This window comes from Bolinopsis microptera, chromosome 4 (genome assembly GCF_026151205.1).
Source record: "Bolinopsis microptera isolate Bmic1 chromosome 4, MBARI_Bmic_1.0, whole genome shotgun sequence".
Taxonomy (NCBI): Eukaryota; Metazoa; Ctenophora; class Tentaculata; order Lobata; family Bolinopsidae; genus Bolinopsis; species Bolinopsis microptera.
This window is the reverse complement of record NC_087075.1, coordinates 6,767,688-6,794,675: the sequence shown is the minus strand read 5'-3', so window position 1 is coordinate 6,794,675 and position 26,988 is coordinate 6,767,688. Positions and strand designations below refer to the sequence as shown.

Below are 26,988 nucleotides of genomic sequence, written 5' to 3'. Positions count from 1 at the left end.
GGCAGAATCCCGGCACGACGCCGTGGACTTCAACTGAAATATTATGTTACGGTGAAATTCCTCCTGAAATGTGCTGCAGTGGAATTGGAATGTGTTTTCTTACGCAATTAGCCCCATTAGGTTCCAATTAAAAGTAATGATCGAGCAATAACCTTTATAATGTTGTCACGTTATCCTATAATATAACGATGTTAACTGAAAGATTTGTGTTGGGTTTCTTGGATTCTGCTACTTATTTTACATACTATGGGCCTGTCAAGAATGGTTCTACCTCGAACATACAGACCTAGTTCAGTCCAAGAAGCGGCTTAAAATAAGGTCCCGCTCAATCCTTCATTAAAATTTTAGAATATTCTATATATTCTAGAACACTTCACAGAATAACTCCACACGATTTCTGGTTAGAGTACAAATATGTACACACACACACAAACAAACCTTGTGTCTGCTACGAGTGTGGCCATGTTATTCAGACTCCTGATAAGCAGTGAGAATGAGCAGCACTGAGCTAAATAGCTGCCTACCCAACGTGTCATCACAATATCAGATCTCACAGATAACCCTTACCAGTGAGTGACTTACACTCAACTTTACGAAAAGTAATGTCAAGCTGAGTAGGTACTAGGTATGTGAGTAGGTGCCGCATCTCTTTCTCTCTCTCTCTCTCTCTCTTACTCTTTCTCTCTCTCTCTCTCTCTTACTCTTTCTCTCTCTCTCTCTCTCTCTCTCTCTCTCTCTCTCTCTCTCTCTCTCTCTCTCTCTCTCTCTCTCTCTCTCTCTCTCTCTCTCTCTCTCTCTCTCTCTCTCTCTCTCTCTCTCTTTCTCTCTCTCTCTCTCTCTCTCTCTCTCTCTCTCTCTCTCTCTCTCTCTCTCTCTCTCTCTCTATCTTACTCTTTCTCTGCATGCTCTCATCCCGTACATTATTTAGGTGATACAACATTTAGGTGCTTCCCACCTCTTGTGTGATCTCATAATCACATGATAATGAGTTAATATGACACGATCACCTTATCAGATGTCAATATCAATGAATATACATTTTCTTCCGAAATAAAGCGATCGACTGTTTGAAGAAAGCAAAATAGAAAGTCAAATTGCATGTCAGAGTCCAATTTTAACTTCCTATTTCGTGATCTGGGTGGCGTATCTAATGACTGCAGTGTAACTGTAAGCAACAGGTAATGTAGAAACAGCAGATAATGTATTTTGTTGATATATTTTGATCATGAAGACTCTATTTCGAGACTTGTGACTCGACTATTTTCGGCTTTTTAAGGCCATCCACATTCCGAGCCATCCACAAGGGAGTATCACCTCAATAAATGTATTTTAAAGTAGTTGTGAAAATAGTTTAAAACTAGATTATCTTGGGGCGACTACGAATTAATACCATAATTACTGACTATAATAATATCATATATACCGCGCCGCCCTTCAATACGAAGCCTACATTTTTAAGCGTAAATCAGTCCATATTTAAGGAAAAATGTAGGCTTCATTAAAGAAGTGTGAACTACACAGATAGGTAAATAAGAAGTGTGCAGCATGTTCTCACAGTGTCTAACACGTTTGACAGTGTTAAAAGCGTGTTAACTTGTACGTGGCGTGTACTATAACAGATAAGTAGCTGAGATATTGCACATCTTTAAAACTGGAGACAATGTAGTTGCAATGTGCTAGTACTGTAGATCACAGCTGATGTGGACCTTGAGTAATGTAGTGTGATTTAATGCGCTGAAACGTTTCATCGCTGTTGAAATTGTGTGCATGAGTAATGTAATCTAGAGATGTATAAAAGTATATATTATATAAAGTATATATATGATAAGAAATGTTTTTTTGGGTAAATTTCTATTGATCCCGTTTGATGCGACAAGGAAAAGGCTCTTATCAGGAAAGGAATTATTCAACGTTTCAATGTGACAACATCGTATTCATGATCAAACGGGACCAACAGAAATACTACATTAATTGTGCAGTTAAATTTCCAAACGCTTGAACCATGTAACTCATTATAATTTAAGTATGTACTAAAACCACTCTTGGTGTTAGTTTTAAAGGACAATCAAATGGCAATCAAATGGCAATCTAATGAGGACCTACTTTTTAATCAACTAGGACAAGCACAGAGGACCTACCTTTCAAATGTGGGTAATTTTGATGATCCTCAGTTCGTATCTTGATAGAATACTTGTTAAAATATATAATGCATATAATCTAATTAAACTAATTACAACACTACAAATCTATTACATTTATTGAGTATTATGTAACGTGATGGAAATATTTTAAGCGGGTGATATCCTGTCCAAACCCAGGATACATGACATGAAGACTTTGTTGTAACTTTGTAAGAAAAGCATTAATATACTACTTAAGTTACACCTCAATTAACGTAACACCAAAGTTAAAGTTGAGTATCCAGATTCACGACATCATGTACCTTGATACCACATCAGGATCACTAGTCTTATGATTAGTCTATTATTCTTTTTCCTCTCACTTGTACCAACTCACTCGAACATACTACCATTAATAAACATAATATATTACAACACTACAAATCTATTACATTTATTGAGTATTATGTAACGCGATGGAAATATTTTAAGCGGGTGATATCCTGTCCAAACCCAGGATACAGAACACTGTATGTTGTAGACTTTGTTGTAACTTTGTATGAAAAGCATTAACCCCAGTAGATACAACAGGACTTAAGCCACGTGGTATGGCACCTTCATGTTAAAGATATGACATCACACATTAATAAAAATAATAATAAAATTTGGTAGCTTAAACACAAACTCTAAGCCCAGTGGATAAACCACAAAACTTATGCTCTATTGTGTGAAACAAAGATACTAGATCAAGATAACTATCAAGGAGTGTATGCATAGGACATAAAAAGTTTTGGAACGAAGATGACATGCTTATGAAGCGAGCTATCAGTCTAATTGCTAATAAGTTCAAAAAGATCATGACATTAGGTTGCATCCTAAACAGTTTAAGCAAATAACATAAAGTTATACTGTCAATTAATCGCTCATGCCGTAACTTTTCTTAAACAGGTGAGTTTTTAATAATGTTTTGAACAGATTAACATCAGAACAAGTCTTAATTTCAATTTATACACAATCATCAAGAAGGTTCTATATCATTCGGCTCTATCGTTTAGGGAAACTATTAATACTCAGCTGCAGCGTGTTATCATAGTAATTTCATATTAATTTGAGTTTTACTCTTTTGAATAGAAATGTGTTCCAATGTACACCGTGGTAAAGTGTGTAGTGTGTAGTTACTGCAGGATACAACATGTAATATAAATAATATGTAATAATGTACAGGGTGGCCCAGAATCAGCTATATAACAGTTTATATGCAAGAGTCTGTGGTCATATCTAAAACGGTCGTGTCTGGCTAAGTTACCCTAAGTGGACTGTGGACAGTATAGTTTGCACCTCTGACGCATGGTAGCTTGGACAAATATTTATGCAAACCTACATAATATTATACCTACACAGGTTTCATGGCAAATTATACAGCATTCCGAGAATATTCAGCATTCTAATGTGTGCTAAACTGGGCGGTATCCAAGAAACCCCACCACCAAAAGTAGATAAATTAAACTACTTTGTGTGGGACTTTATTGCGACAAAGGAAGAATGCTTTTTTTTCAGGTTTTAAGGAAATTGGTCTGAGCATTTTCCCTTTGTCGCAATACCCGGATTCATCAGAACTTTTCTTCAGAAACATCACAACAATGCGACTAATAAACACTGTTCCAATCCGGATATTACACTTTAGGTAATGGCTAGGGGAAGGTTAAAGTAAGGGTCCCCTAAGTCTAACTCTCTAACCATATCCCTGAAGTTGTCTACCCTTAGTGGTCGGCATGTTGGATACTGTCGTCAATTGCTACCCTGATCAGTCAATATAGTCACATGATCAGTAGTCAGTAGATCATGCTGCCATGCTGGTCCCACGTGCCTATATTCTGATATTATCATAGCGACTTAATACCACACCTCGAGCTCGAAGCCTTTCTTGAACGCTTTTAATCAATTCTTATATTGTATGGGTTTAATGAGGCCGCACATTAGATGATTGATTTTCAGCGATCCCGGAGGCCGGAAACACTTTCTGTTCAAATGAGTACTGATATTAATTTAAAAGGGGTCATTCATAAACGAAAACTCAGACTCAAATTGTGAGATAATCTTAGATTTTGAGATATATATTAGGTTTAGCTTATAGATATCGCTGAACATACCAAGCACAGTCTCACCTTGAGTAAGTTAAAACATAACGCGACAGTTACCACGCCACGTCGCGACAGTTACCACGCGACAGTTACCACGCGACAGTTACCACACGACAGTTACCACGCGACAGTTACCACGCGACAGTTACCACGCGACAGTTACCACGCGACAGTTACCACGCGACAGTTACCACGCGACAGTTACCACGCGACAGTTACCACGCGACAGTTACCACGCGACAGTTACCACGCGACAGTTACCACGCGACAGTTACCACGCGACAGTTACCACGCGACAGTTACGTCGCGACAGTTACCACGCGACAGTTACCACGCGACAGTTACCACGCGACAGTTACTTAAGTACCACAATCTCCAGGAAAAAGAAAAGAAACTATGGTTCATTGAATTGTACAAGACACAAGATATTATGTATCTTGATTCTTGATACGAAGTCCACGTCCTTATACGGCAGATATTGACAGGTTAACATTGAGAATTACATCATAATGTATAGGCACTTTCCCGGAATATGGAGCTAGCATGACATTCTTCGCGATCATGTTAAAAGTTACTTTAATTTCTTTTTCGCGGAAACCACAACTAGCATTTCCCAGAGGTACAAGAATCAATCTAGCACCATTAGAGTACCGGTTAGAGTACCGGTAGTAAAAATGACGTAAGAAGTTTTATAATACTGAAGTATTGTGCAATCTAGCATTCAGAAGTACAGACTTGAGGCTATATTATTATATGGTTTAAAAGTTACAGGTTCAGCACATTGTGATTACGTCACGTCAGCTCGGATCAACTAGAGAACTAGTTACAGCGGAATGTCAGCTAGCATTAGGGAGGATTATGTAATCCCCTTCATCGAGCTATCAATCAATAAGTCCGACTCATTTAATTAATCTACTAATTAGTGATGTAATATGTTAATTAGTGATGTAATCTACTAATTAGTGATGTAATATGTTAATTAGTGATGTAATCTACTAATTAGTGATGTAATATGTGTAGTTACCAGGTACTACTACTATAGTAGCGGTGGCTCTAGTAAAGGGGGGATCGAAGGTGTCGTAATACACTGTCGCTCCGTCATCCAACTTAAAACTCCGTCTTACCTGGAAAAATACGTTAAATAAAACGTTAAATTCATCTCAATCAAGCGATTTAATTTGTTATTATTAATTATTAAGTTACAGTGGTTCTGGTTAAATTGTAGTGATGACTTAATTCTAAATAACTATTTATAAATAGCGCATTATACATTGTAATAACTGCTTATATATGTAATATTCCAGATGTACCAATTGAATATAGTAAACCATTTCTCTAACATAGGATTAACGACTTATAATTAGTAATTTAGTAATTACTATTTTAGTAATTACTATTTTTAAACTGATTACATTAGTTGGTCTGTTTCTAAAATTAACAGCGTCGCGTACATCAAAAGTAACTTCTTAGCTATAAGAGATGATATTAAATATATTATTATATATTATAATATATAATATATTATAATATATAATTATCAAATATACTAATTATACTTAATTATACTTAATTATACAGATTAGATCCTTTAATTATACTTCAATTCTAACGGCTGAGATTTGGATGAATTTGTCTCTGACTCAGTCTGACTACAAGTTACCGATACGTCATGGTGTAGGTATTATTAATGAATACGAAATAAAACAACAAACCTAGCAACCGCTATCAAACCAAAATGTACGAATATTCTTCATTATTATAAATTACCTCCTAAACCAACAGTTGCAGTCTTACCTCTACTACTCTACTACTCCACTTACCTTTACACTGTGAAGTATAAATCATGCAGTATATAAGGTACTCAATACTCATTAATATAGAGATCTCTATTTAGTATCTATGTGGTGTTAATTAAAAGCTAGGATACCGGGGGGGGGGGGGATCAGGTACTAAGTTTCGTACGTGACGTCGACTAGGTGTAACTTTGGAATTTACAAAAAAGACCCACCCACCCCCTTCGCGGTACTAACTGTTTTTCTGGGAAATGAGCAGCAGACCCACCACTTAGTACAAAAATACTAACTGTGTTTTGGAGAAAATAATGACCCCCCCCCCCCCTCCCGAGGATACCTGTCAAAATGATCACACTGTATACTTATAGAGACCTATTTGTATAAAAGTAAAATATAACAAGCATTAATTTCAATACAATGTATATTGTATATAATCACGGTACTCTCACACTGTTCATCATTATCATTAATATGGAATTGGCCAAATCAAACACCTATAATATACGGTGTGAGCTCAATAAACCCATAGGATCATACACAAGAAACTCTGGACCACCCTACCCTGCATGTAATAAAGTAATCAATATTTAAAAAGTAATGAAATAGGGTAATAAATATTAAGATTTACCAAAGGAAGGAGGGGGTTGACACTGCGTCCCATCTTGCCGAGAACAGCAGTCTGCAGGTGCCCACTCCACCCCCACAGCAGGGTAGGTTTGTAGGGTTTAAAGAGACAGGGACACCGGTCTAACAACCTCTCCATCCAATCGCTCTGTGGTTAATGGACATGTCACGTGGTGTTTTGATTACGTCACGTAGTAATAACGACGCGTGAGTTTTTTGATGACGTCACGTGGTGTTGTAATAACGTCACGTGCTAAGTTTGTCTACCTGTTTGTAGAATAGAACAGGCGGCGCAGACGCCGAAGAGACAGCGTGCAGGTAATACGCTGCTACCGAGATTACGAGAAAGAGAAGTGAGATGTCTGTTTCTTCTGAATTCCAGTGATACCTGATTATTGGGAAACTTGTCACACTTATCATTTAAAATAATTACATATTGTTATCATCGTGGTTTTATCATGTTTTGCAGTTATCAGAAAAATGTGATATCTTTCCTTCCTAGGTCCTTCTATTATCATCACTGCAACTGGACATTTTTTTTGCTGAAAAATCAAGTACAATAAAAGAAGTTAAGAACTTAGGGGCAATTGGCATTGTACCTAGATAAAAAATAACAAAATTGTGTCCTACACAATAAAAACATGAACCTACCTTCTTAGTCCAAACATTAGGAAGAATATTATAAAGATCTTGAGCTTAGAAGCGAGACTGCTCCGTAACTTATCAGCTAATAGCCTCTGTCTCTCAAATAATAACTCTGACGCGTTTACGATGAGTCCTGTAGAGGATTGCTTAAGTGAATATACATTATACATTATACATTATACATATATTATTATGAACTGAAAATACTGATGTTTTAGTTCTACTACTGTTACGTAACTATTTTGTAAATCTTCATTTCGAGTATCGATTCTGGGAGAGTAAAAATAAGCTCCACTTATCAAGAATCATTAGGCAGTGTAAATATAGATGTAATAAATATTGTAGCAGGAATAACTAATTTGGTGGCTGAAATGTCACATGCCGGGAATTTCAAAAAGTCAATAATCTGTCTTAATGATTCAATCAAAATGTTTACTATTGTGAACTTAATGGAACTAACACCTTTAACATCGGTATATTTAATCTAAGACTATGTGTTTAGTAAACCATTATGAGAAGTTATAATAACAACGATAGCACTTTATAAATTATATTATATGTTATATATGATATAATATATTATACTATATTATATTAACTAATAGAACTAGGAAGAAGGTTCAGCAATATAGGATGATTGAGTACCCTGTAATAAATTCATACTGAGCGTAAAATTTACCGAAGCTGAAATTTCATATTATATGATTCGAATTATGAACGGTCCTTTGAAAATGTAGTATTATAAATATAACTCAGCAAACTTGCCTCTGAGCCGCTTCTCCTTGGATCGTAAGATAAACATGCTATGATGTCTAATAATCCTCATCACTAGAATCAATACTGCGCTATATAAATAATATCAGTCTGAACTCAAAGGTGGAAGCTTTAAAGTGCATATTTTAAAACACGGAGCAAGTTAGGAGCGAGATCACAAATTTACATTGAACATTTTCGTGTAAAAATCATTTGAAATTGTTACGAAAGCTGGTGAAGGTCTAAGGGAAATGAAATATGCAACAATTTCGAATAATCAATAAAGATATGATTTCAAAATTGAAGATCAGGTGATAGGATTTTGGACCACTGTGTTTTAAAACTTGTTCGTGTCACTTTTTAAAAGCCAGGCGATACTTCGGTGCCAGTGTTGACTACGTATCACTAACTCGGGTTAGTGCTTAATATAAAATATAATGCACTGAACAGAAAAGATCACATGCACGAATTACAGGATTTCTACCCTCTGAATTCTTAACATTCTCTTGTAATCCCTGGATGAATTAATAAATCTAAAAGACTATCACAATTCACAGTTTATTGCTTCTCCCAAATGATCTGTAATCCGACCAGGTAATTAATTTACCTTATAAGGTAATTAATTACCAGGTAATTAAATTCCTTATCTGACCAGGTATTATCATTATGAGGCTTACTTGCCACCTCTCTACTGATAGATATATTGTGATCTGAACTCTTGCAGAGCAGTGACGCACTGTGACTCGGGGAATTTCTATAAATGATATTATATAAGAGTGATATACGTTAAGGGTGGAGACACTCCGTTGCAGCTACGTTGACGTATGAGATGATGTATGTTTCAGGTTAGATTTAAATTGCACTGCTTAGGATGGCTTACGTAGCTGTACTAACGTAGGTGTAGAAACGTTGTAAATTCTATCTTCAACAATCAACATCTAACTTTTAAGCGAGTGAAGCAGTGAATTTAAATAGTTCATAAACTAAATAAACAAATATTAACTTGTTCCATAAAGTTACCTTGAAGTTGACATATCATATGAAATGAAGTACCAGGTAGATACTAGGTATCGGTTACTTCAACATCAATCTCATTGTGAAAAGCTGTGTTCATCAGTACAACACAATTGGTTATGCACAAGAAAGAGTACGGCAAAGAAAATGATATAACAACCCACTTTAAAAAAGTCAAGATCTGCTACAAAATCTATAAGTAGTATGACTAAAAGGAAATAGCGGTACCAAGTACACAATATGGAAAGTAAGCTCTAATAAAATAACCCGTACTACAAAAGAAAGTTTAAAAGTGCGAACCGTACGCGTACTACAAAAGGACAGAAATTCTTAAAAAGTGCGGAGAAGATGATAAGTATGACAAATATGACGGAACCACTGATTAGCAACAAGCAACTTAGTTATAGCGCCCCACGCACGAACGCTGCGAGCTACTAAGCTACAAGAAAAAAAGAAGCTATTATCTTTTGTTAAACAGAGAGACGTGTACTAATGTACTGCTGTACGGAACTAACAGCACCAACTATTATCATTTCAAGACATCTGTTTTGAAACACAAGGACTGGAACGACTGAGATAATAACGAGATAGCGCCTGAATGAAGATTACCGGTGGTAAAGATATATATAATACTATATATATAAAACGCGATGTAATCAAGTGTACACGGTAAGTTAGCGCTCTCAACAGATTGGAAATACGCTCTTAATTGGGCGCCTGGTAACCGTCACTGTTAATTGAGCGGTACAGCTGTTGTCATTGACAGCAGATTTTTTTATATGTTTTTTAATGTATGTTTTTATATAATTATCGAATTCAATTCTTTATCTAGGGAGAAGTTGACATCCTGTCAAGTTCTCTCTAGAAAAAGTTTTGATTTCCATATATTATTTAAAAACAGGGTCACTAATGTGACTCACTATGTCACTAATGTGACTCACTGTGAGTGCTGCTAAAAAATACAGAGGATCATTAAAACAGTGAAATGGATATGTGCAAGATATTTTGCGGTATAACCAGTACCTTAGGAACCTCATAATATAGTAACATATATTTTATTCTACAATATGAACCCAAAACTGTGTTCAATTTAATGGTGTTGTGTTTCACCTGATTTTTGAAACACAAGGCCGAGGTCATCAAAAGTTTAACATCGAATTTTTTATTATTTTAAGTAAATAACGAACTGTTCATGCCATGACTCATGGTTAAGATATAATGTACATATATAAATATAAACATATATATAACTCGGTGAATGTCCTTGCTGTACGGCAGTGTTAAACAAGGAACTGAAAACGAGGGGTTCCGTTCAAGCCCTTCACACTTTGCTTCTGTCTGGTTCTAAAGTTCTAATATATCGTTACAATAATGACTTTAATATTATATGGTTTTTGTTTGGATTTCTCCAGTTGCAAGAGTGCTCTACCCGGGAGGGGAGCTTTATACAATCAAACCAACAAGTTAATAAACTATAAGTTTGATGCAATCCGTACCAAACGCAATCGTCAGTATTAGAACTACTACTATTAGAACTATTAATGGGGGTGGGATTCAAGCCACAGCCGTATTTCATGCCATGTTTAAGTAGCCGAAGAATCCAGGTCCAACTATTAGAACTACTACTAAATCCATAAATATGGATTTAGTAGTTATAACTTATAGATAAGTAGTTCTAATACTAACGATTGCGTTCCTTTCGGATTGTATGAAACTTATGGTTTATTCACTCGTTGTTTTAATTGTATAAAGCCCCCCTCCCGGGTTGTTTTAATTGTATAAACATATTATATAATATATAATATATGTAATATATTATGTTATAGATAGAAGTTTTCTAACGTATCTTAATTGAATTATATTCGGGATCTATGAATTTCAGAATTTTCATGCAAGAGAAATGAACTGAAGGAACGAACCTTCTGCAATAAGTGTTTCACTGACAGAAGCGAACAGTTCACAGCTCCTCATCGTCAAACTATCTCTAGTCTGGAGCAGTCCGTCCCTTTGCGCGCGTATACTCTCCAGACATCCCGCCAACAGTTCCTCTCGTGACTTGCGCAAGCCTTTGCGGTGCGACCGGATGCTCTCGCTGCACCCTGCAAACAGCTCGTTTTTCTGGGCCCACAGTCCGTCTGAGTGGGCCCTGAGGATTTCAGTGGAACGGGTTAGGAAGTCTTCTAACGATTCCATCCTGGACAATGGCAAATTGTAGGAAAAACGTTCGTTTTAAAATAGATTCCTTAATTTTCCTTATTATTTTATTGTAGATAGTTTAATTGTTTATATTAATGTTTAGGTACACAGAATTTTAATTTCGAAATCTTCCATTCGATGAATTTATTTGCTACCTAAGAATCAGTGACACAAACAAGTATGAAAGAAAATAGATAATATATATGATTTTAAACAATCAACAATTTTTTAGAATTACATTTATTTTAAGACTTTGTTGGTAAAAATTCGTTGGCAACAGCACATTGAAGTGACACAAAAATTCTGGAAATAGCGACGAACGGAACCATCAACTATGAATGTTCAACCCTAATACATGATAACATAGAATAGACTCTGCAATACATGCTAATGGTAACAAGTTCGGCAGTATCCAAGAAGCCAGTCCACAGACAGGTCGGCGTACTGGGTCGAGCGTCTTGGATACTGCCAAAAGTTCTTACGACCCTCAAGAGATGCTGATAAGGGGACACTAAATTTAAATAGCACCAATAATGGTCACAACCTGTAATCTCCAGAACAAATAAGGCACAAATACGAGAAGGCTAATGTGATTCTGACTATCAGATGAGGAATAGGGGGGCATTAGGCACTGCCAATGTGAGCAGTCATCAGATTGATAAGGGGTCACACCGTCTCGCCAAAAATACACCAGAAGTGGCACAACCATTTCATCGGTAAGACAGCGCTTTATCAGATCTTGTTATATGTAATTGAATTCGAGAGCTGAGAATGGCCTGTAGAACCTGTTTTTGACGTCACCATCAGTGTCTTGATATCTCGTTTTGAAATTAGTTCCCCTAAATGCATTAAAGATGGTATTTCATCGTCATTTCTATTGTTTAAGACCAGTCGTCTAGTTTGATAGTGACAACGACCGCAGAATTCTTAAAAATTCCAACAATGCTACCAGAACAGCACCCTCTACATTCTACACTTTGTATCAATTTAATATAATACCATTATAACACATATCTCTTTTCTCAAATCTCATCAGCTATTATAAAAAAACACTACTAGATCTGTTTACATATGAAATACAATGTAGGTTAGATGCGTGGCAACACATTACCACTATGATGCCACCTTTGTCATGATGCCAGCATGTCGTTGGCATGGAGATGATCCTAATGGTATTTGCTTCTATATGCTATCTTAATTCTTAAGTTACATTATTAAACTGCACCATTTAAAGAAACTTTGTCCACCATATTTATCCACTATACAAGAATAATTATATTCAGATTAGGGTCTGAGGAGCTCTGGTAAGTATAATGACTCAAACAAAAATTTGGAAAAATTTGGAAAAAAAAAAGGAAAAAATTATTGAAAAAAAAAGAAAAAAAGTATGATGACTCAGTAAATTCTGTACGTGAAGGCTGTAAGTCGATAAGTAGGTTGATTGGAGGGCAGTATCGAGATAGCCCGACCACGGTCCGCGGACCACGGTCCGCGGACCACTGTCCGCGGACCACTGTCTGCGGACCGTGGTCCGCGGACCACTGTCATATTACTGTATAATAACAGTATCCCCTGAATCAAGCAGGGTTCACATCATCCCCTGAGTCAAGCAGGGTTCACATCATCCCCTGAGTCAAGCAGGGTTCACATCATCGCACGCGAATTCCAATCAGCGGTGGTGTCAAGGCTTATTAAACGATTAAGCAACCGTACGAGATCAGTTCACATCATGCAATATATAAAGAATAACTATTATCAGACTGCATCAATCATTTCTATCATCAACTCCTTCTTGAACAACTACAACTATGGTCTCAGAGAAAACGAAACGGATGAACTCAGCCCTACCCTGCGACCCTATCTGCAAACCTATCTCACCTCTCGACAAGTGGACTCAAGCTGGTAAAACCCTCATCGTCTCCAGAGCCAACCCAAGCTTCTGCGTTTTCTGCAACAAGAGGCATGCTGGTATATCATGCGCTGCTCATGACCCTGTAGCATCTTCTGATGCCGGAGGTCTTGCTAATTCCTCTGCTCATGCTCCTCGTGTCCGCTCCAAATGTAACAACTGCGTTGTTATGAATGTCCACCGATAATCTTCAGTCCTCGATGGGATCCTACATTCTACTACAAAAAAGATAACAAAGCTTTGTCCTGAGCATCAACTCCCAGAACCAGTGACATAGATGCATTACACCCAGGACAGGACATGGAGCTCTTTAGGAGGTTTTTCTGGAATAGGAAGTCTCGAGCATTCTCTAGGGAGGCGGTGGGTCCATTAATTTCGTCCATTAGACATAAGAGTACCATGTCAGGAATTGGAATAGTTGTTGTTGTTGATGATGGCAACTGATAATACTTCACCAAAAACGAACGACTTATATACCACATTTTAATCGTAATCATTTATTTCATTGAGCAATCAATATTATTCGTAACTAATTATATCCGAGAGACCACATTTGAATCGTAATCAATAGTTTGATCCAGTAATTTACTACGCTACAATTAATTATGCTAGTCGTAACTAATTGCATCCAAGATACCATACATACCATTCATATGATCTGGTAACCAATAAACTATTCACAAACACCTGTTGCTTGATTCAGGGGATACTGTTATTATACAGTAATATGATCTGGTAGACAGTGGTCCGCGGACCACGGTCCGCAGACAGTGGTCCGCGGACCGTGGTCCGCGGACCGTGGTCGGGCTATCTCGATACTGCCGATTGGAGGCTACTGAATCTACTTTGTTAATATCAAGTGTCTGCCCGTAGTAACTCCTAATAAGTAACAACTTGCTGCATTTTTCTTGCATTTTCCTATTAAAGTACTTTATTAAGTGGACCATAATCGGAGGATTTGTCACGTCATAATTAACATTCCGACCAACAAAAAAAACCATTGGAGATAGTGTCGTCATTATAATGTAACTAAAGGTAGAAAATTTGGAAATTAATCTCCAAATTGAAATATTATAACATATTTTGTATGAAACGTTTCATCCGTATAAATGTATTCAAATGTATAGTTGACTACAAACATTTTGATTACTTTACAACAAGCACGAGAAAATGGGTAATATCACGCTGCCTTATTGAACGAATTTGTAAAATTCACACATGTGGATCAAGAAAAGGTTAAAATTGTATACAGGTTATGGCTGTAGGTTCAGGGCAACATGACCACACATTCTTATCTGGTTCAGAGAAACTTTAATCGGCCTAATTTATCAAGATAACGTTTTAGGTTACAGAGAATCTTATGGCCTATACACGTGGAAGTGTGGGACAATTATACAACATCTTTGTTACGTATCATGTATTTTATCGCTGCTGAGAAATGAGAGAGAGTTTATGTAGATATAAGCAGGATGAGGAGAAGTGTTCAATATTCCAAACAACAATTAGCAACACACATTGGACCAGACAAACTTATACAATGACACAGATACAATCTAAGTTATAAAGTTTGTCAGCAGAGTATAGATCAATGCAAACACTGCGTGGTTTATGTATAAAACACGGCGCCAAACTTCAAAACCGTGTACACTTCTCGTATAACTGTTAATTAGTTATTATTAGGCATAGTCTGAGTCTAAAATAGTAAAAGTTACTGGCTCACATATTTCAACAGAGCTCTTCATATTCTTCATTATATATATATGTGTAAATATCAGAATACAAGTTGCATTTAACGAACCACATACTGCATATAATCATAAAAACAATTCATTTCGTCTGAGCTGTTAGACATGTGGTCTTACAAATGATTCACAACATGTTATAATATAATAACATGTTATAATATAATAACATGTTATTACATTGTTATATATACCAATGATCGTGTTCAACACAATTAACATGTCAAGACAGATTCTTATTGAATATTTTGTATCAGTATTATATCTCTTGCTTCTAATTCTAGTTCTAATAATTCATAGCAAAACATGTAAAATATACAGGGTATGGGCCAGAATGAACATACTTTTGACACTTTGCATTATCAAGGTGAGAATGATCCAGCTTTTAACAGTAATTACTAATTAACAGTAATTACTAATTAATTAACACGTGACCTACTTTTACTTTATTGTATGAGGGACCATATCTGGATGTTAACTCTGGCTCAACCCGTTACATCATCAATAACACACCAATTTGTAACTGATTATTGAACAGGAAATTAGTTAACCCTTTAAAATACAACGATTAAGCGTCACTACAATTCGTTCAACCCTTTAAATAACATACCATGTCCGTATAAAATGTAATGATATTGCGGAATGCGGACCTCATCTCCGAACAAGGCAACATCAATCATATAAGCACAAAAATATAATAACACTGGGAGACATGTGTCACGCTCTTTGGTAAGTAGCCCAAATTCCAGCAAACCCCATAGCAAGACAGATATGGCAGAAAACGTTCACTTCTGACCAAATCCTGCACGCACCGCATATTTTCTGTACAATAGCTGCCGCAACATTATTTCGACAAAATTAGTGCTAATTTCTCCACCAAGGAGGAAGTACAAGTCCATTGTCTGTTGTAATCATTATTTGAAACCAGTCATTGCTTGTGCTCGAATATTATGAATCTGAGTCTTGAAAATAGTCGTTGATCTCCCATTAGAACACGTAAATTAACGTAAGATAGCATTAGAATGGAAGCCTGCTAACAGCATTGTGTCTTACATTAACTACCGCACCAGGTAGATCAAAATAGAAAGCCCGACGGCTGCTGCTGAACCAAACAACAGCGGTTTGCCGAAATTATCCCAGATATATTGCTTTTTGACCGTTGAATCATCGTGTGCTTTTAACTTTTCTTTCATATTAGAAACAAGATCGGCAGTTTTAGCATTCCGCGTCTTTCTTTCCTCTTCCTTTTCAGTTGTAGAAAATTCTTTGTCTACTTCCATCGCACTAACCTCTGGAATTTCGGGAGATGAGTCGGAGTTAGCTTGTAGATCAGACAGTGGTGAGGCTGACTCGGAAATAGCTTCAACAGATTCATCAGGAGTCATGAGCTCGGCAGATTTGGGAAGAAAATCAATACTGCTTGGGGAGACTACCTCGTCCTCCCTGTCAGACTCCTTATCGCTGCCTTTGCTTAACACCGCAATGTCAGCTTCATTGATGAGAATATCATCCTCATCCTCGACCTCGTCCTCAACTGACCCATCAACTGAACCATCACCATCTACCATGTAATCATCTTCCTCATCAGTTTCAAGCTCAGAGTCGTCCGAGTCCATATAATGGACACTTCCCTCGGAGCTCTCTACATCAATGTCTATCTCTGCTGAGATCCTTTCATTCGTAAAATCTGACGTATCTATATTTTGCATTCCAGTGAGAATTGCTATAAAGCAGAACCGAAGTTGGTCAGGAGTTTGAACAAGACCAAGCCTATGTTGCCGAATACTGATGAGGATTGAGTAAATGTCAATGTTTTGAGTCCTCTTTTCCTCTGTTATGGTCAAAATTGTGTCTACAAGAACCAGAGTTCCAGTCCTTCCAATTCCTGCTGAACAATGTACAACTGGAGCTCCTTTGCAGTCTTTATAATATGATCTTACCAGTTTCAAGAATTCAAGAAACTTTGTAGGCGATTCAGGTACCCCAAAATCGGGCCAATCGTAATAATGGAGGTGAAAAATCTTTCTCTCTTCATTTGTGGCAAGTTTAACTATGCTCAATTCGCTGATAGCATAAAAATTGTAATCTTCCTTGGAAATAAGCGTCACTGAGTATTGAGGGGTTGTAAAAATGTTGTCAACGTCCCCATCTTCATCTTCCTCACCAGTTGGCCAGTAGGGATGGCATTTTAACCTGTTGTTCTCAATTATTCGATTGAGCATTATTATTACTGATGTATTTTCATCCCAAATCATCTGCCAAAAGTCCATGCTTGTGCTCATCATAGGACCCTGAAATCATCACAAAATTTTACTTCAATATTAAACTGTGTTCGAATATAGACTCCTATAAGAGTAGAGTGTAGACACTAAGATAATCTTTTATTTCCGTGAAAATGAAGCTACATTATATTATATGTGATTCCGTTTCATGGTTAGAAACTCTTTTCAATTCGAAAGTAAAAAGGTTAAGACAAACCTGGCAACAGATGTAATGTAGGTCCACAAAAGGAGGCTCAACATGAGAGGCATTGATATAATCATTTGCACTTTTCAGTCTCACTCTTGTTTCATCATAGGGTAAAACATCAACATATCGATTTTTGCTCCTATTCTGCTCACTTTTAGCTGATGATGTATGAAGGCGAGACGCTATCTCATAGGATTCAAAGTGTAACATACCAAAGTCATTTTTCCATCGGTTTTCTGTTTCCAGTTTATGAAAAAAGTCCTGGATATTCATTGCTGCTGGAAGTATTGTGTTATGAATACGTATTTTCAATTGCATACAAATTTTCTATAAATCAAGAAATAATCCCTCCGGTACTCAGCCACTGGTTTAGAGGAGAAGAAGTACGAAGTTGGGCGGATGAGGAAGCACAATGTTCTCTGGTTCAATCTGCTGTTCTCTGTTACTGTGGAGAACAATGCAAATTCCTCAATTTGTTGGAGAAACACTTCCCTCTGGACAATCCACTACACAAGATCTTGTAAAGGTCTCATGCAGCTGCATGCAAAATGTACAGCACATCATAAAGCCGCAGAGCGAGTAGTTATTTCGTCAGCACCAGGAAGTGCTTGTCAGAGTGTTTGGCGACCTACTATATGAAGAATGAGTGGCACCACTACGTTGGAATGACAGAGGGCACATTCAACCATTGCTGCAACTGGCACACCTTATAATTTTGCCTGGAGCAGTAGCGGACTGCCACTAAGCTCTTGAAGAAGATCTGGTCTCGCAAAGAGCGCATGGCTGTGTATTAACAGTAAACACATAGAAGCAATTTAGCTTCTGTTTATATACAACTTCTTATGGGTAACCATGGGGATTGAGCTGATTAAGATGTCCTGATTGTGCAGCTTCTCCTTCTATACTTAATAGGAGTTATTCCTCCTGGCTTGCCAGAAGGAACTTTTCAATTCAAATCAGGATAGATCAGACCATAACCAGATGTGGACATGGATACACAGTCGGGCAGAACAGTTGCGATCTGTGTACATCAGAAAAACAAGAGATATATCCTCCGACCCAGGCCACCTATTCAACTCCAGAAAGGACCTCCTCGCTAAATACCACCAATGTCTAATGTATGGCTTGTTTTTTAAGCTATGGTCTTGTGTTTGATCGCAGTAAGGTCATGTGATGGGATTTTAGATAATTACCTCATTTGATTGAAAACCTCAAGAAGGTCATGTAATGAAAAATTCAATGTGCTGGTTGGGCACATGTATTAAAGCAATTTAGAATTGGTGATTGGGATTTCTGATAATTATAACAGAGGGGCGAGGGGTACTCAAAACGCTAGGAAGTTGCACATACTTTACAAAACGAATTTTTGACTGTAAAATCGATAAAATAAATAATAATAATGATAATAGTTCAAAATTTCATAATGCAGTGGCACAATAACAATCGCGATGCATAGGTGTGCCACAAACACTACTCAGGACACAAGAAAACCCTCAAAAACCAATCCACATTTACATTATAGACCATGCAAACTTTCAAGATTTGGTAAAAAGCAAGTTAATGTGATTGCACTATCCAGATGAAAAATATGTCAAACAGTATATATATACATTCAATTAAATCAAGTGATGCAATTGGCAGAGCACAATCAAATTTTAAGTGTTGCAATTGGCAGAGCACAATTCATTGCTACTAGATTAGATTAGATTAGATTAAGAATAATGACATAAACATCATCACTAGTTTTAAACAGTGATGACTAATAATTTTTTCAAAAACATTTTAACAAAACACATGATCTACTCCATTATAGGGGCAGGGATGAGGTTGTATGAAACTTCTGATAGCTGAATCTCACGTTTGGTGTCCACCTTCTTTCCTCGGTACCCTCGTAGAGCAATAAGAGTTGTTCTCAACATTGCAAATCTTATCCTAGTTCTCACGTGTCTTACTACATCGCAGTACCTTTCCTTCTTTTTTCTTGCAATGAGGTCTGCTACTCTGTTGACGAACTGCTTACACTCTTTAGACATTCCTCCAGATGTGAGGAATACAGCCGGGGTGAAGGTAGCCTTCTCCACATTCAACACTCTCTCCAAGTACTCGTCCTTCTTCTCTTTCTCGTTCTCTTCGTATACTTCTTGAAGAGTTTTTGTCCTGTTTGATAAGCAATTGGGGTGTGAAACCCTTATGTCAAGAAAGGTCTTATCAAATGGAGTCCAAACTCCTCTAGCAGATACATCAAGCCGAGCTTGGTCACCTGTTATAGTCACCTGTTATAGTCACCTGTACTATCCAGAAGAAAATTTTAAAAAATACTAAGCATAAAAATAGTAAAAATAGTGCGAAAAAATACCATTTTTCTGCTACAGGTATGGCGACCTATCAAATTATTAGACACAATAGTAAAATTTATAAACACCAGAATCCGCATGGTAATACAAGTAAGGCCTATCTGTATTAATTTATGCTACGCCAGCAGTTAATTATAAAAGTCACTTTGTCCGCAATTTTGGGACATACTGAATAATTCATCAATACTAGTTTGTCAAAGGAACCAATCACGATTACAGGTTACAATCATGATTATCAAATTGCAATCAACAATAAAACGAGACCGAAAACAAAAATAATAAGGCTGCATTTTTGTTTGAACATGGACAAAAATTTTAAAGTTTCGAGGGAAAAACTATTTATTAATGATTTAGTTTATTTAATATTTTACTTCATCAAAAAAAATAAAAATTTAATTCGGGTCAATGTTACATGGTTGAAAGTTAATCAAAGATTAATATAATAAATCATGCGTCAAATATTTATTGATGATTATATAATCATAATATAATAATAACAAAAGGTTGTAGCGCTATGCGCTAGATCGGCGAAATGCGCTACTGTCAATTGTGCCGCGCCGAGCTGACATCATCAATTAAAGCAAAAGGTATTTTAAATTCATAGGTTTATAACCTACCAAGACGCCCGCCGGGTTGGACTCGTCTATTTGAAACAAATATATTTTTGAGCATCACCCACTAACTTTAATCTTACTTGAATAATATTGGAGGACTTCGCCGCTTCGACGCGCCGCGCGAACTAGCATTCTTGCGTGCTAGTTCGCAAAGCAAGAGCAACGATCTCAATAGGTTTTTATCTTACCATTTGCTTTCGCGCCGCAGCGGGCACGATTGTTTCACAAGTTGCGCCCTTGACCATTTTTAAATATCGTCTGGTCCGGCGCGCGCTACTTCTTAGCTCTTGCCATCGGGCCTTAACATTTCGAGAAGAAAGCGGCGCGCGCTACTTCGAAGAAATTTAGACGAGTAACATCCGTCAAGTCGCGCCCTAGAGTTGGGCGCGCGCTACTGCATGCTCAAGGGCTCTGGATAGAGCAACGATGGGTTGACATCGTCAATCAATAATAATATAATTTACGCTTAGCTCTATCCAGAGCCCTTGCGCTTGCAGTAGCGCGCGCCCGCCTCACGGCGGTAAAAAGGGCTTTAGCCAATAGCCATAAACCCACCCAACAATTTTGGCACCACTCTACCATCTACAGTGGTGCCAAAATTACCCGCGCTTTTGTCCTCATATGCGACGTGTGTAGCCTTTCAGACATTGCATTGATTGCGTAAACGATCAGGTGTCGTACGTCACCTCAAGATCGGGTGACAGGGGGCTGACATGACCATGCCCAAACCTAATTGATCATTGATTGGGTCTGAGGTCACGGGATTATGAGCCTATGAGGTCACGTGACTATGACGTCACCAGACTTTGTCCTCCGTTTCCCGCTCATTGGACTAAGTGAGCTTGCATGCTTGTGAATGTAGGTGTAAGTACAGCTGTACTGTAGTTTATACCTAATTAACCCCTATACACTGTCACTATGCACTTTAGAAACCTGAAAAGTGGTTACTGCATACTCAATACTGGAGGGAGAAGTGCCAAGACTACCTGCGCTACATAGACGCTGTTGTAAGCACTGCGCACGCGCGCACGAACCTTCCCATCGGGGTTCGTGGATAGGTGCTTTTCTTGACTTGTGAAACAAGCGCGCCCGAAGTGGCGCGAAAGCACATGGTTAGGTGAATTTACGCTCGATACTGTAAGTACCCCAAATGCCCTTTTCAAAACTGAAAACACATTTTGACCAAAAATTTGATTGTTTTTGTTTTTGAGAAAAATAAATTTTATACAAATTTTATCAGCTTAGGTTCTATTCTCAAGTAAATAATAATTTTTAATTTAAATTGGGAATATTTGCATTGTGATTGGTGATCGTTGTTTATAGTTGTCAGCTTAGTTGTATTGTATGCAATGCACTACTTGGCCGCGCCGCGCGTGCATCAAATTTGTCATACGTTGTATGACCCGCCGCGCACGAAGTGCGCGGCTCCCCCTGTAGCGTCGAAGACGCTACAGGGGGTCATAGCCGTTTTGCAAACAATAACAAACCAAAAGGGAACTCAGTCAGTTCCCTCCATAATAAAGCGCCGCGCCATACGTGATTGTACTGAATATTTGTGTGTCGCCAATACGAAATGCTTGCGGAGAACATGTTTGTGGCTTTTGACTTGGATCCAGCTTTATTAATTATAAATTCGATCGACCTTTATTACTATTTTATTCGTAATGGTTTTGAACTTGAATTATTCTAGTTTATCTACTCGATCTACCGTTAGTTATTTCGATCCTTGATTGCTGCTGTTTAGGTAGGATTATAGGATAGCTTTCGCTTTTAGAGCCATCTGCACTGTATACTAGTATTGTTAATGCAAGTTGAATGAATGTATATTTTAGGGGATTTGGTCTTGTTTAAGCATTTCATATCATTTAATTGAAAGGTATACCGGTCGGACCTGTTTGTGTATAAGTATAAAGGCACATAATATTTTGAACCTTGAAAACACAGTGTTCGGTTTCTGTAGATATTTAACTTTACTGTAACCTGCTCATGCCTATCCTGATCCCAGAAATATTATCAGTTTTATCATATCAGTATGTTCAACAGGTCAGACGGTTTAGTAATCTATAATCGACAATTGTGACTGGTTTAACCTGCATAATTTCTTATTGGGCGACAGCTGTCCGGCAGCGACATCTGTCCGACAGCCGAATTGGGGATTTCGGACAGATTTCGCTGTCGGACAGGAGCAGTTTTTGGCGACATCTGTCCGAATTTCGGATCATTATATATTGTAACTTCGGTTCACATTCGTATTTCACAAGCTCACAGGTAATCTCGTGACGTTGCTCCCATTGTTCTAATGCTGATGTGATCCGTTGAGATCTGATCAATCGATACGTGATTGACCAGTTGCGGACAGGATCGTGCTAGCCGTACACTAACAAGCTGTCGATCACATCACAGGTGTTTCTAATATGTCTCATATGTTTTTTTACACTCTGTGTTTACTCGACGATTTGCTTAATTATAACAGTAAACCATTTGTGTGGAATTAATATTTGATCGTACCTTTACCATTTAAGCCCTCGAACATTGATATTAAAACAAAGAGCTCAGTTTGTATTATAGATTTAAACATCAAGTGGGACGTTGAATACGTGACTTGTGTGGAGGCTCCTGCCTGCCCTTTAAATTAACGGTTTAAGTGTATACGTCTTTATTAATGTTGCCTCCGATTTCACTACACTGACAACATTCACTTTTTATTTTTTGTGTTATTTTTACTTGGGATCTCATATCATAAAATTTTACCATCGCAATACGGGTATTAATTTACCTCCCAGCGGTGAGACACCGCTTCCTTCCATCGCCATGTTTGAAGCTCTCCCATCATCTGTTCTACTTCAGAGGGAAGTGATTTATTTTATATTTTAAAATTGTTATTATTCCAGTATAACAAATACATTTTTTAATCGTGTAAAATCGTGTAAATTGTTTAACCACTCCCGGACGAATTGCCATTATAATAGGCCCGACAGAATGTGAGGGCTTATTATACCTACATCACATCGCTGCTAGGAAACCAGTTATTAAGTGTTTCTAATATGTCTCATATATTTGTTTACACTCTGTGTTTACTCGACGATTTGCTTAATTATAACAGTAAACCATTTGTGCGGAAATAACATTTGATCATACCTTTACTATTTAAGCCCTCAAATATCCCTCGAACATTGATAATGATATTAAAACAAAGAGCTCAGTTTGTATTATAGATTTGAACATCAAGTGGGACGTTGAATACGTGACTTTTGTGGAGGCTCCTGCCTGCCCTTTAAATTGTTTAAAGGGATCATGAAGTGTCCCCGACTTAATCGTCAAAACATTTCACATATTCTATCACATAGAAATACTAATATAACAATAGGGCTCGGAATTCCCAGATTCGTAACTTAATTATGTCGCGTGAAATCGATACAGGAAGATCGCCCGAATTTGTTGGATTGTGGCTAACTGTCAGACACGCAATAGAAACAGTGTTAAAACGCACATTTTTATTCATGTGCTGTGGCGCCAATTTAATTGATAAAATCTTCAAATTAACGACACTTGATAGATTTGACTTTTATCTTTCGAAAATTGTGGTTGAATAATGTGCATAATATACACAAGCATCAAATAATTGTCTTATAAGTTTACGTACTGCTGTGTTATGTTGTAGGAAGAAAAACATTCAATTACCAAACACTAAATAACAATACACGTTTGTAAGAACCTATTACTTAAACTAACCTTAAATTATAAATAGTTTTTTCTGGATACAAACATTTACTTGTTAACTTCATGGCAAAATATGTCCATCATCAGTTCCGATACTGATAAAACCCGTATATCTTGATCCATCTGTGTTTGGAAACTTTTCTCGGATCGCCGACACAACACATGATGGAAGTACGTATCGAACCTTTCTATCCAAATCTTGGGAGCTTATCAAATTCACAAATGATTTGTAGGCTAAATATCTCCACTTTTTTGGTGTCAAATGTGCTTTTAGATAGTCTCCCCGTTTTACAGCATCATTGATGGTGAAACTAAACAGGTATCTTGAATATCTAAGCCCTTGTTCAGATAAGACCATATGAAAAACCAGAAAGCTTCTCCTACTACTGGTGTCTCTTCCCTCACGGTTGTTACAACCTCCGACTGCACAATGTCTTACCATCAACCGTCTTTTGATAAATTTTAACTAGTAACGAGTTGTTGCAGTGATAATGGAATGAAGCTAAACTAATATATTTAGTAATGTCATAATTGCAAAGCTTGACCTACTATACTCTGAAAACACGTGCCGCAGTCGACAACAAACGCGAAAATTTGTAACAGCTCTGACTTAGTTATTAATTCTTAATTGGAAGATAAGACTTTTATCTACGGGGTACAGATTACGGATACATATGTTAGGTTCGTGTCTACACATTACACGTTATTCAAGAAAGCACACATTCGCAAGCTTTAAAATACAAAGACCGTACAGAACGAAAGTAAACAAATTGAACACTGATCGTGCTACATTCAAATTCCATGAAGTGAGCTGTCTTTAATTGCTTGTAGGAACTAGATTAATCGCTGTACACCAAATTTAGGAAGATATGTGAAATATAATGGTTTATACCTGATGGTAATCTTGTCGGTTCAACAAAAAAACCAACAGAAAACTTGTTATGGACAATTAAAATCAGGCGTTTTTACACATGTCGTATATGCTATCCCGTCACCTAGCCACAACTTGGAAAAATGTAATTGATATACCCCATATTATCTCAGCTTGTGAAGCAATTACGACGGAGCTATTTTGGGATTGTGGCAGAATTACCAAGCCTAGCTCACTACCCAAGTTTCGAGTATTTTTGAAGAATTCGCAAATTTACACTTCATGATCTCTTTAACCACTCCCGGACGAATTGCCATAATAATAGGCCCGACAGAATGTGAGGGCTTATTATACCTACATCACATCGCTGCTAGGAAACCAGTTATTAAGTGTTTCTAATATGTCTCATATATTTGTTTACACTCTGTGTTTACTCGACGATTTGCTTAATATTATAACAGTAAACCATATGTGTGGAAATAACATTTGATCGTACCTTTACTATTTAGGCCCTCAAATATCCCTCGAACATTGATAATGATATTAAAACAAAGAGCTCAGTTTGTATTGAATGTAATGAGGTAACTTTCACAATCAAAGAGTGCAAAGAGACAAAATATCTTGGCCTCATTCTAGATAGTAAATTAAACTTCAAAAGCCATGTAGATTATATTATTAGGAAGGTCATGAAGAGAATTGGTGCCATGTATAGAAGTAAAGCACTGCTACCCATTAAATATAGGAAAATGTTTGCCAATGCACTCATGTTACCACAATTCGATTTAGACACGATCTATTGTAGAGCTGGCAAGACAAAACTTGCTGAACTTGACACTCTGTACAAAAAGGTAGCCAAAATAGCTCTCAACGTTCCACAAACAGAGAGCAGCCTTAATGTTTATAGAGACATGAAATGGTTACCACTCCATCTTAGACGACAACTCCATCTGTCAAATTATATGTTTAGAATCATCCATGACAATTGTCCTACAAACTTTATGAACAAATTTAGTTACATATCAGGAGGTAGTAGGAGCGGCGAAAGCTGCAACTTATATGTTAATAGATCAACATCACATAAAAACTTTCAATACTTGGGGGCAAAATGTTGGAATAATGTTCCAACAGATCTACGAAATCTGCCCGATGTTAAAAGCTTTAGTGATTCGTATAAGAAACAGCTACTCTCATCTATAACAACAGACCCTAATTATACCGTCGACAATTCATATGACAAATTTTACACTGCAATCATAGTCGACGATAACTAAGTATCTTCTAATTCTTTTAAATCTGAGGCATATATAATTGATGTATCGAAAGGATATTCCCTTTTTTTACCACCTTACCATTCTGATTGATTTTGCACATGACTGACATGTTTTAACTGGAGAAGGGGTTCGCACAGTGGTAGTTTTATAAACCACTTTTAATTTATTGACCTATTATACCTAGTGGTAGTTTTATAGACCAAATTTAATTTATTAACTTATTATACTTAATATTTATTTTTGGTGACTGTATCACCCAGTTTTAACATTTGATAATTGTACAGTTTATTGACGACACATTGACTGAATGTTATTTTATATTCTAATTTATATTCTAGATATTTTATTTATTTTTCAACAGACGACAACTTCCTGTTTTTTTTTTCTATATTAGTTACTCATATCTCTTGTACAGACTGTTTTACAAGGACATTGACAGATGATACTCACATTAGGCATTCATTATTGCATCTAAATTATTTCACTTGCATTAGGTTTAGAAATTTATTCTCTAGTTAACAGATTCAAATGTATAATTAATTTGTAGTATGACAGTAAGGTATCGTATATAAGAAGTTATTGAATTTTGCTTGGGCTATTATATTGACTATTGAGGTTTAATGATGATATGGAATTTGAATATTATATATTAATTTACACTGTGTGGTTGGGGCATTTTGCATAGTAAATATGGTTACTACTCCTATATATCATATTATTTGATTGGTATTCGATTTCTGATTATTTTCCTA

General features: G+C 36.9%; 4 protein-coding genes across 4 annotated transcripts in view; 2 read left to right on the top strand and 2 right to left on the bottom strand.

Annotated features, from left to right (window-relative positions):
* LOC134814485 (uncharacterized) overlaps positions 1 to 26,988 on the top strand; it is a 102,693-nt gene that overhangs the window by 23,806 nt on the left and 51,899 nt on the right. The window lies entirely within an intron of this gene.
* The window catches only part of LOC134814488 (monoacylglycerol lipase ABHD2-like), a 119,166-nt gene that overhangs the window by 50,445 nt on the left and 41,733 nt on the right, over positions 1 to 26,988 (bottom strand). The window contains exons 2-6 of the mRNA XM_063822619.1: positions 11,010 to 11,284; positions 7,330 to 7,456; positions 6,946 to 7,066; positions 6,683 to 6,826; positions 5,286 to 5,385 (exon numbers count right to left, since the gene is read on the bottom strand). Coding sequence (XP_063678689.1) covers positions 5,286 to 5,385; positions 6,683 to 6,826; positions 6,946 to 7,066; positions 7,330 to 7,456; positions 11,010 to 11,283 — 766 coding nt within the window. The 5' untranslated portion in view covers position 11,284. The remainder of the gene's footprint in view (positions 1 to 5,285; positions 5,386 to 6,682; positions 6,827 to 6,945; positions 7,067 to 7,329; positions 7,457 to 11,009; positions 11,285 to 26,988) is intronic.
* LOC134814486 (importin-4-like) overlaps positions 2,556 to 26,988 on the top strand; it is a 145,041-nt gene continuing 120,608 nt past the window's right edge. The window contains exon 1 of the mRNA XM_063822615.1: positions 2,556 to 2,588. The gene's annotated coding sequence lies outside the window, so the exon portion shown is untranslated. The remainder of the gene's footprint in view (positions 2,589 to 26,988) is intronic.
* Positions 14,620 to 17,696, bottom strand: LOC134814221 (tyrosine-protein phosphatase non-receptor type 2-like). Its single transcript, XM_063822286.1, has 2 exons — positions 17,416 to 17,696; positions 14,620 to 17,228 (listed from the first exon to the last, which is right to left on the bottom strand). The coding sequence occupies exons 1-2, from the start codon at positions 17,677 to 17,679 to the stop codon at positions 15,996 to 15,998; spliced, it is 1,497 nt and encodes a 498-aa protein (XP_063678356.1). The 5' UTR covers positions 17,680 to 17,696; the 3' UTR covers positions 14,620 to 15,995.

Bases quoted from the DNA above. Each gene is read 5' to 3' on its own strand.
- LOC134814221 (XM_063822286.1), bottom strand. From the start codon at position 17,679: ATGAATATCCAGGACTTTTTTCATAAACTGGAAACAGAAAACCGATGG. The intron at 17,229-17,415 runs GTTTGTCTTAAC...TGATGATTTCAG, and splicing joins TACATTACATCTGTTGCCAG to GGTCCTATGATGAGCACAAG.